The 10,571-nt window shown below is 44.6% G+C and overlaps 2 protein-coding genes across 2 annotated transcripts in view; one reads left to right on the top strand and one right to left on the bottom strand.

Annotated features, from left to right (window-relative positions):
- Positions 1–517: 517 nt before the first annotated feature.
- T265_14692 (hypothetical protein) overlaps positions 518–10,571 on the top strand; it is a gene marked incomplete at both ends in the record, with an annotated part of 22,783 nt that continues 12,729 nt past the window's right edge. The window contains 3 exons of the mRNA XM_009174811.1: positions 518–592; positions 7,894–8,427; positions 9,139–9,256. Coding sequence (XP_009173075.1) covers positions 519–592; positions 7,894–8,427; positions 9,139–9,256 — 726 coding nt within the window. The remainder of the gene's footprint in view (positions 593–7,893; positions 8,428–9,138; positions 9,257–10,571) is intronic.
- Positions 5,279–10,571, bottom strand: part of T265_08884 (hypothetical protein) — a gene marked incomplete at both ends in the record, with an annotated part of 36,281 nt that continues 30,988 nt past the window's right edge. The window contains 2 exons of the mRNA XM_009174806.1: positions 5,279–5,312; positions 9,625–9,740. Coding sequence (XP_009173070.1) covers positions 5,279–5,312; positions 9,625–9,740 — 150 coding nt within the window. The remainder of the gene's footprint in view (positions 5,313–9,624; positions 9,741–10,571) is intronic.

The raw sequence follows: 10,571 nt of genomic DNA, 5'->3' as shown, positions 1-10,571 counted from the left end.
TTGTACGGCAGTGAAGCATCAGTGCCAACATTGATGTTGCTGTCGTGATTGATGATGATGATTGGAAATGTAGACTTCAGTGGTTAATTCATTAGCCTTTAAATAGTGCACAAGACCTACCGTTTGAACATTATACGGATGTTGCTGTCATTGATGATGATGATGATTGGAAATGTAGACTTCAGTGGTTAATTCATTAGCCTTTAAATAGTGCACAAGACCTACCGTTTGAACCAAAATTATACGGATTGGGATGCCAGTTGTTTGTGAAGAGAAGATTTGCGTGATACAACTGAAGTAGACTCACCCTATCGGAGTTACTCGCCGTAAAACAGTACTAAAAAAAAAATAATTGGCGTACCTTTCCTTCAGCTGGTTAGTGGTAGCCATTTGTGGTACATTCGGTTGTCATCTTACGAATACCTTAGCAGACGTTTCGGGTTGTGATGTGATGAGCTTTATACGTCTGAAGATTCTCCAGTAACTGTCTAACCTGGATCGCTTTTCATTTTTCCTAGTCGTGGATCCCGTTAAAAGCCACCCCAGGGTCTTTCAACTTGCGAGCAACTTTGAATAGCGGTCAAGCTTTCCGGTTAGTTCGTTTTTCCACCTTAACTATTCTATTGTTTCAAGCACTTCAGGTTTTGTTAGCTCGTTTGTGCCTCATTTGTCTTATCACTACCTTATGACCCTATTAATGTTTGCGGTTTGCTCCAGTGGTAACGTAAGCTTTTTTTCAGCAGAAAGGCCTGGTGGTAATCAAAATTTTAATTACGTTGACTACAACCTTCGGTGTAGTCCGGATTTTTACATGCAGGTTGTGTGAGCCAGAAAGACAAGTACTCCGTTGCAAACGTTTACAGAGAAAGTTATCTTATTTAGAGAGCAGTTTTTAACAGTGTTGACCTATTGGTACTTTTTTTTCTTGTGATTTCAACCCCTAGTCCAGTTTTTCCCTGCTGAAGGCATCAACTCGCAGGTGTAGTGTCTTTCCCAGGAACGCTATGGGGGAGTGATCACGTTCTAGTGCTATTTTGGTAGTCACACACCAACAAACTAACTATTAACCCTGGTTATATAACGACGGTTTGAATCGCACTTTGAAGCTCACTTGTCCGTCTGCTACTTACTGCTTGTGGCTACATGAGCACGACTTCATTGTGGTCCACATAGGTTGAAATCTACTTGAAAATTAATTACGGGTTACCAGCGTTTGCTCAATTCACAGCTCATCACATTTTCCTTCCGCAATATTTATTCTGGACTTTAACTTGAGTTCCCTCGCTAAGTCAGTATGCCTACCGGTTGAGGTATTCTACAGCATATGACCCGTCGCTCATCAGCTAAGAAGCCAGTCTTGTATTAGTGGATCCCGAATCGGTCACTTGTCTCGAAAATGGTGTAGACTTTCGCAAGCATTGTAAAAAATATCAGTTTGCACACAAACCTTGGATTGTGTAAGGGGCTCCTGACGAAAACGACTCGCCTTCAAGATTAAAATAAATAATAATAAAACGATAATCGTTCAACTTTAACATCCTTTCAGTGCTTACCTGCCATGCCACCCAAAGAAGCACGAGGGCTTGGATACTGCCACGTTGTCCACGTCTAGACAGGGGAAGTTGAGATGCAGAGGTCGGGTTCGAACGGTCAGTAAATTTGCGCTCTAACCACTGAGCAATCTCTACCTTGAAGACAATTCTGAATCGCTGCTAACCGGGACTCACAATCAGCAACAAGGAGTGAGCATAATGGGTCTCTGATCCATTGTTCGGTGCTGTAGACCGCCGACGTACTCGGTATTTCAGCGTCGGTCTCAGATGTTGAGGTTTAAGTTATCAACTTGGATGTCACAGCGCCATTATGATCATGTTGTGTACGACGAGGGTCAGAGTGCAACGCCAATCAGAATGACAATGGAAAAGACTGAGGGCCCGAAAGCTAGACTTTATTCATCCAAAACTTTGACACTGAGAACTGAAAATGGAAGAAAGTGATTTAGCAATAAATGATGAGTTTGAAAAACAGGGCAAATATACAACATTCACCCCCCGCAGAGATGAAAGTTCTCAGGAGTTTGATTTATAGTTGAATAATGTCAGGCCTGTCTGTTGCGCAGGACATACGGCCATGTCAGCTGTTGTATAACCAATGGGTGTTCAGAACAATTCGACACTTCACTTTCCGAAGCAGAGTCAGATAGTTCCGGCTTAATAAATGAATCAGCGTTTGACTGCGGTTGCTGCTGTTCGGATGCTGGAGCACATCCGAAATCTGCTGAAGGCGCTAGGTGACGTAGGGAAACCGTTTCTTCCATGCCGTTAAGGTATCTGACATATGCGTACTCAGGGTTACATTCCAGGAGCTCAACCTCTTCGACTAGGGGGTCGTACTTTGAAGATCGTGTATTTCGCCGCATCAGAACTGGTCCTGGCGAAAGCAACCACTGTGGCAAGGACGTTTGTTTCGAGTCGTCGAAGGCAATGGTCCCTTAAAGTCAATGCTTAAACGTTCAAACGTTTGTGTGGCTTTAATGAGGGTACCGCCAGATGACTTGAAGAAACGTGGTTTTAGTTCCGCACACACATGACACTGCTTAATGACGAGTCGGATATCCTCTAGGGAGAATGGAAGATTCTTGGCACGAACGAAATGCATCATGCGTGTTGCTCCAGGATGACATAGGGTTGTGTGTGAACGTTTTAGATCCAGGTGAGATGACACGCCGAGAAGGCGTGTCAGCAGCTTCGTTTTCTATGCCTGCTCTGTAGGTAACGTCAAAAGAAAAAGGCGATAGCTCCATCCGCCATCGTTGGATTTTGTCATTTTTTATTTTCCATTTTTGTTGAATACATGAATGCAACGGATCGCCGATCAGTTATAATTTTGAAATGGGTCCCGAGTAGGTAATGCCTCCATTTGTGCACTGCTTCGACAATTGCGCAAGCTTCTTTCTCAACAGAGGAATGTTTTTTTTTCGCTGGCAGACAGTGTACGTGAGAAGAATGCGACCGGTCTGCCATCTTGATTGAGTGTAGCAGAAATCGCGACATCAGATGCATCAGTTTCGAGCACCAAAGGTATTCTCGGGTCGATAGTGACCAAGGCTGCATCCATCAACTCCTTTTTCAAACTTTCAAATGCTTTTATAACAGATTCAGGGACAGGAAAGGTTGTATTGTGAGTGATTGGGTAGATCTTATCCGAGAAACGGCTTATCCAACGAGAATAGTACGCGAACAATCCTACCACTCGTTGTTGAGACTTGATGTCGTTCGGAACGGGCAGTTCTTGCAATACCTTGAAGCGTTCAGGGTCTGGTTTGATGATACCTTCAGTAATTTCATAGCCGAGGAGTCTGAGCTTAGTGGTGGAAATCGTGCTTTTATCGTGATTTAACTGAAGGCCGTACTTTTGTGCTACGGTGAGGAAAAGCTGGAGGTTTCGATCATGTTCTTCTTGCTTCTCTCCACGAATGGTAACATTATCCACATGCGCATATGTCCCGGTAAGTTGTTCGGCGCGTATTATGTCATCCATTACCCTTTGAAAACAGGCTACCCCATTCGTTACTCCGAAAGGTATTCGACGGAACTGATAGAGGTTGTTGCAAGCCTCAAAAGCCGTGTAGATTCTGTCGCTTTCTTTAATGGGTATCTGATAATACGCACTTTCAAGATCAAGCGTGCTGAAAATACGATATTGAGCTATTTTAGTACTTAAATCTTCAAGTCTGGGGAGCGGATAAGCGTCTAGTTGCGTAAATCGGTTTATAGTTTGACTATAGTCAACCACCATTCGCTTCTTCTGTCGTTCATTTGTCGTGACGAGCACTTGCGCTCTCCATGGGGACTTCGAGGGTTCAATGATGTGTTGGTCAAGTAAACGCTTTACTTCAGAAGCAATGAAGGCCTCGTCGTCTGCAGAATGTCGCCTGGACTTTATGGCGATTGGCTTGCACCTTGGGTCAATATGCTCGAACAAAGTGGGAGGTTCAATTTTGGCAGCAATTAGGCCACAAAGGGAAAAAGAAGGTTTGTCACCGTTGAATGAGATTTCCAGGGACTTATGAAGCTTAAGAAAGTCATGCCCTAGCAAAATATCTGCACAGAGGTCACGTAATACTGAAAACCTGAAAGAGGGATACTTGTTTTGTTTGTGTTGCAACGTTAAAAAGCAATGTCCAAGAGTAAAGCTTTTGTGCTGGATAGATGCCAAAGTTATCTCAGATGACGATGGTAGTACAGACCACTTGTTACGACGGACTACCTTTTCGGAAATGAAACTTTCTGAGCTACCAGTATCAACAAGAGCTCGAAGCGGGACACCATTGGCTTTCACATCGGTGACTGCTTCTTTTAGACACTCGGGAGCCGCTGCAGTGACGCAAGATAGCGCACTTGAAACAGATGAGGTGTTCCGCGGACCAGTAGATCTGCATACCTTTTGAAAATGCCCTTTCTTCCCACAGTTTTTGCAGGTCGCATCTTTAGCGGGGCATTTATATCTCGGGTGACGAGCATAGCCACAGAAGAAACATGAAGACCCCACACTGGCAGCAGTCGCCTGCTCGTGCGATGACGTTTGAGAACGTGGGGACTTTGGCGGGTCGTTCGATACGGTGGCACAGGGAAGTTGAGTGTTCGGCAAAAACGACAACGACTGTTTTTGCGCTAGTTCGAGGGACTTTGCATGGTCGTACGCGGTTTTAAAATCCAGCGACTTATGTTCCAGCAGTCTCTGGCGTATAGTATTGGAATAAAGTCCGCTAATAAACGCATCTCGCAACGCTTCATCGGTATGCTGTTCTGCACTGACGGCTGTAAAGCGGCAGTCTGGCAATAAACTGCGAAGCTTCTGCACAAACTGATCAAGGTTCTGAGCTCCGTCCTGTTTACAAGTGTTCAAAAGATGCCGTGCAAAAACTTCATTTTTCGGCTGTACGTAAATTTCTCGCAAGGTTTCGATGGCTGATTCATAGTCTTTGCAGTCTTTGATGAATCGGTAAACACTAGGGGAGGCGTAATTGAACAAGGTTTTCAGTTTATCTGGTGAATGAGAACCGATTGGCTCTAGGAAGTTTGTGAAAGTACGAAGCCAATGCTCCCAGGTATCTGCCGAGTCTTGAGTATTGCGGTCGGTATCAAATCGTTCAGGACGTAAGAATCGATCCATTATTCGAAGAAAACTCTTTTGGATGAATAAATTGTTGTGTACGACGAGGGTCGGAGTGCAACGACAATCAGAATGTCAATGAAGAAGACGGAGGGCCCGAAAGCTAGGCTTTATTCATCCAAAACTTTGACACAGAACTGAAAAAGAAAGAAAGTGATTTAGCAATAAATGATGAAACGTTTGAAAAACAGAGCAAATATACAACAGGTCAAGACAGACAACTAGGTCAGTGATGACAGATGGAATTTAGACAGTTCGGGATCTGGTTTGTAAAGATGTTTCCAAACTGTTGTAGTTGGTGTCGATGGATCAGTTCAGACAGTCCTTCCTTGACACAATAATAGGATATTCTGTCATTGCAACGTACTTTTGCCGACATTCAAATACACCCAAGATCGTCAGGTTGGATAGGCCTGGTTTCACGTTTAATAACGAATTTGAAATCCGCAGTGTGTACATGCAACTTCGTTCGAAGGCAGATTTATGAACGCTTCCACAGAACGATGTAAAGCTGCGTAAAGTTCTTTCTCACGTTTTTGATATGGACACTTGCCATTTTTGACCACTTGAGAGTATATTGGAACTCAAGTACCTAAATGAATCTGATGGTTTACGGGCTTTACGTTGACACTGAGCAGCCTGGACTAGACGTCCATATGCATAGTGAAGAACTCAGTCTTATCAATCAGTCTTAGTCTTATCTTAGTTCAGATCCAAACAGCGGCGTGCAGTTGCCGACCTCACCGAGGCTAGGTAGTGTGTCCTCTGGATCTTTTCACAGGACTGTAATATCGTCAGTGTAATCTAGGTCCATGAGCGATGTTGTAAAACAGGGCGTACAACGTTGTCCAGTCAATCGCAACATCGGAAAACATCGGTGAAGGCGGACAGTATTGCCAAACACGACACTTTAAAAAACGTTGCAATCTCCACGTATATTCAGTTGTGGGTCCTAATGGGGTTAAACAACTTATCTAGCTCGTCGTCAGCTTTCAAGACCGACACAATATTTTTTCGTTGACCGGATTTAATGAAGCCAGCGGTGATTGCTCGCTGAAACCTGTGGGGAAGCTCCAAAACACGGGGTTGCGTGAGTATCCGGTCAGCCAATTATTATCATCTTCGACTTTCATTTAAGTACTGAGGAAAGGAAGTCTCGGTGAGGAGTGCACGGTTACGGAACCGGCGGAAAGCAGTCTTAAGCACCTAGAGAAGACGATCAAGAGTGAAATGCCTATATCACTGGGCAACACGAAAATAAACATATCTGAACGCTGTATGGAAGTAAAACGCCATCGAGGATTTGACCCAGCGTCCTTCGCGACACCTGACAAATCCCAGGCACAACGACAGGTGAAATTTAGACCACACCGTTGGTTTCAGTTACGTGTCATGCCCTGCAGGGTCCCCAGCCTTGGGTGAGATGGCCCAAGTAGTTAGAGCGCGAATTTACTGACCGGAAGGTCCGCGGCCTAATCTGTTATTGTACAGTCGCGGCTTATGCAGCTGTCAAAATATGCGGACGAATCAGCAGACAGTTGTAATGTGGCCAAGACGCTGTGATACCGGTAATTTTCCTGAATCATTCTGTCGCTTTTTTGGGTATCGGCAGTAGTATAGAGACACCCCACTGGTAATGCTTAGGTATCCCATTCTGAACAGAACAGCTTATGGAGAAGCTTGAGGTGAGGTTTGTAGATCTCCCTCTTCTTCCGGAGACTTTTTCTCTGTCTAACTATTTCGGTTAATTCAACTTGACTAGAAGCGTCGCAATTAATGGTGTACGGCGTTGAGGTTGCGGTGTCTTTGGTGCATGTCGCTGAGCAGTGAGCTGAAGTGTTCAGTCAGTCTCTTATGTTCCGTTTTTATTTAACCGTGAGCTTCTCGGAGATTTTTATGCTGACCTTGGTGTTGGCCCAACAACCGACAATTCCACGTTAGGAGATAGCTTTAATCAATAAGTAATCCATGCTTTCTTTCCGGTCTAAGCGGGTGGCTTGGCCGTACACGCTTGGGCAGCATGCTTCGGAGTGAATGATTCCTTCGGGAACCCAATCTTTGTAGCGTCGCGATGCAAATCCGAGGTTTAGTGAGGCACTTTGGTGTATGGAAGTTCTTGGATGGAGCCAGGAAGTTAGGTGAACTCGCGAAGGTGGTGACTTGACGGTAACCTGGTGGCCATATCCGAGATAGAGACCAAGGACAACTGGGGTTGCGTCTATACCTTTGTATTGTCGAGATTCGAAATTCACTTGACTGTCCGGTAAAACTATGAACTACAAAGCTGACTAAAAAATCTGTCTTCGAAATGGGATGGTTGCAGAAGGCGCCCTGCTTTCTTCTCTGTATGGTTTGTTTTTGTGAGCGAGTTCCTCAGTCCCATCCGATTGTGGAGGCGCTTTTCCAACAACCATAGTTTGACTTTTTATCGCAACTGATTGTGATGTTGACTGAGTCATTCACACCTTTTGTGGTAATTTGCTCGCAGTTATGCAGTTGCTTCTTGTTAATAACTTTGGCGTGCTAACTCGTTTATGGCTAGATTACCTTACGTTGATGATGTCTGCTCCATGCTCAACTCACCTTTGTATTCTTTGTCTTTGTACTCCGTTTATTTTCGTAGGGATAGTCGTGGTTTTTGCCGCACTTTTTAAATAAGACGTTGCGGATAATAAGCGTTTGTCTTTAAAACATTCTCAACTACATGTCTGATTTCAGATGGATCTGTAATGACAAACTGGATGAATGGTATGGAGTCGTTAACGGTCGACTTTGGAGATTGAAGCAGTCTAAGGCGAGTGGACCCGTTTACTATTATCACTACCAGACCACCGCAAACAAGTCTGATGTTACCAATGGCACTGATCAACCAGAGGATTTGGTTGACTATTTTCGTCTTTCCATCGATCTTCCCAGTCTGATTACCCGATGGCAGAGTTCAGATGCACTCTTTGCTAGCTATTCTTCCACGAAATCGGAATCGGTTAACTCTCTATCGTGTGCTGAAGCCTATGGCATTCGCCTGTTGCGTCAGGATCCCGTCGAAGCTCTTTTTGCTTTCATCACCTCCGCTAACAATAACGTCCCTCGTATCTCCCGTTTGTTAAGGGACTTGTGTGAGATGCTTGGTAAACCTGTCTCTTGCCATGGTCTGAAGCACTGGTTGTTCCCTAGTCTGGAGGCGCTCGCGGAGCCGGGCTTGGAGGAATGGCTCAAGAAACTAGGCTTTGGTTACCGTTCTAAGTTCATTCCGTGAGTTTCTTTGTCGTTCCTTCTCAGTGTACTACCGTCGTGCGTAGCTCCATGTCATGGACACTTTCTTGGGGACAGAGGCGGAACTTCGACAGATATATTGTTGGTTATACCTTAATTGTAACGAAGGGAACGGAATTTTCGAATGATTTGCTTCTACTCAACAAACACCACCTGGGACTGCAGGTAACTTTGTGCGTGCGATGGTGGGCGTAAGCAGCACACCATCAGATGTCTTCGGTCTGACTGAAGGTAGACCCGGTGTATCAGGTGTTGTTTTGCTCGATAGCCTTCCACATCTCTTCCTCCATCCTGTACGTGGTTTCCGGGTCTCTCTCAAAAAAGATCGGAATACTGTTGGGGATGTGATGCATAACAACTTCAGATGAATTCCACAGAACACACTGCAAGAGGCAGTCGTGCGCTTTATGGCGTGCTTGGGGAATCATGGAACAAGTCCACGGATGTTTCCGATGGGAGAGCCGATCGCCGATATTTCCTCCCCCAAGTCAAGCGGAAGTTGGCCCTAAAGCCACATCTCCCCATCAACCTATTAATTGTAGCTACGTGCCCTGTGTACCTTATTTAAAACACATACGGCAGGTTTTTTCTACTGGAAGCAGGAATACTATGTACTTTTCAATTGCTTGATAAGAGATGCAGTTTACATATATCGTGCTATTTTTCACTGGTCTATCTGGTTGCTTTTAGAGCCGCTGCCCGGTACGTTCTACAACATGGCGGAGTGGCTTATCTTCATAGCCTGCGGTCCAGTTCAACAGCAGATGCACGCGAATTTCTACGTAGGATACCAGGAGTTGGGAACAAGGTTAGTAGTGCGTAGCAATAAAAGTGTGATGGTTGAGTTTTGTTACGGATTTGGTCAAGGAAACGTTTAGTTATCCCTAAAAGAATATTGAGCATTCTCATAGGCCAAGAAGCTGTGTATTTTGTGGCGCCCATGTGACCCTGGCTTGATTTGGTTTGTGATTATGAAATAGAGGTTTGCTAAACACACTACTTTGATTCTCTTGGTTAGAAGTACATATTTATTCTTGTTTTCAGTGGACGAAACTGTAGCTACTCTTGCTGTTGAGTCCTCAAATGAGAAACTTTGTTCATTTTCGAACTCGGGTTTGAGACCCCTGGCAACATGACCCTTGTACCAGCATACCCCATCCTTCCGTACATTCATACTTCCCTCGCTTCTTCAACTCTTCTTCATTGGGCTCGTCCTTCCAGTAGTAGTTGTGGCGTCTTTCGTTTTGCTTTACTATTTGCAGGTAGGCGTGTTGGGCGGTCCATTCGGCCTCCTGAAGAAAAGGGACCAAGAGGTCACGTTACTCTTTTGAATCGAGTGTTTCATCAATGTGCATTCAGTTTCTGAAGCTACCCTGACTTGGGAACTAGTGAGGCCAGAGTTGGATGTTGTATCCGGCAATTGATAAATATCGATAGCGTCTATCGTCATTGGAGAGCAACAAGCATCTCTTTCATGCCTTCTTACAGGATGTAAGTATGCTCCGAAAAGTCAGCTTAAACGGTTTTCCTGACAGTTGAGATGTGCTGTTCCAGCTGCTCCCGAATCTATCTATCGTATGTTGCCGGTCTCCCTGTGTAATTGAGCTTTACTCAACCCAATCCAACTTTACCATTCATCATAAAAAATTTTATCTTAATATTTCGCAACTGCTACCAAATCGCCTTTCATGAAGTACGTTTCGTTTATTTTCAATTTTGATCTCTTCAGTAAGCTGGAAGCTTCGGACGAAATTTTATTTTGAATAGGTTGGCTGTAGGGGACCGTTGGGGGCTTTACCGTGGAGCAATGGTTTCTACTCAATACACGGCTCACAATTTGCAAGCACGGTTGTATTCTTCTTTGATGGCTGCTTTGCTCCACTTTGCTGGGACTCTGCGCATTAGAGCCCCTCTTAAACAACAAAGCGTGAATGTGGACGCGCATGTGTGTGTTTGGTACCATTAAAATGTGATTGCGTGTGTTCTTGGACCTTTGTCTGAGACCTACTGTCAAGCTCTGTTGAATTTTTTGCTGACTGCTGCCTTCCCACAACGTCATCTGTAACAGTCGACATTATCATTTATTTTGGAAGAGCATGGTCACAAACATAAAAAGTGAATGC

This window comes from Opisthorchis viverrini (assembly GCF_000715545.1).
Source record: "Opisthorchis viverrini unplaced genomic scaffold opera_v5_243, whole genome shotgun sequence".
In the NCBI taxonomy this organism is placed as follows: domain Eukaryota; kingdom Metazoa; phylum Platyhelminthes; class Trematoda; order Opisthorchiida; family Opisthorchiidae; genus Opisthorchis; species Opisthorchis viverrini.
The sequence above is the reverse complement of the archived record's forward strand: the minus strand, read 5'-3'. Positions and strand labels throughout refer to the sequence as shown.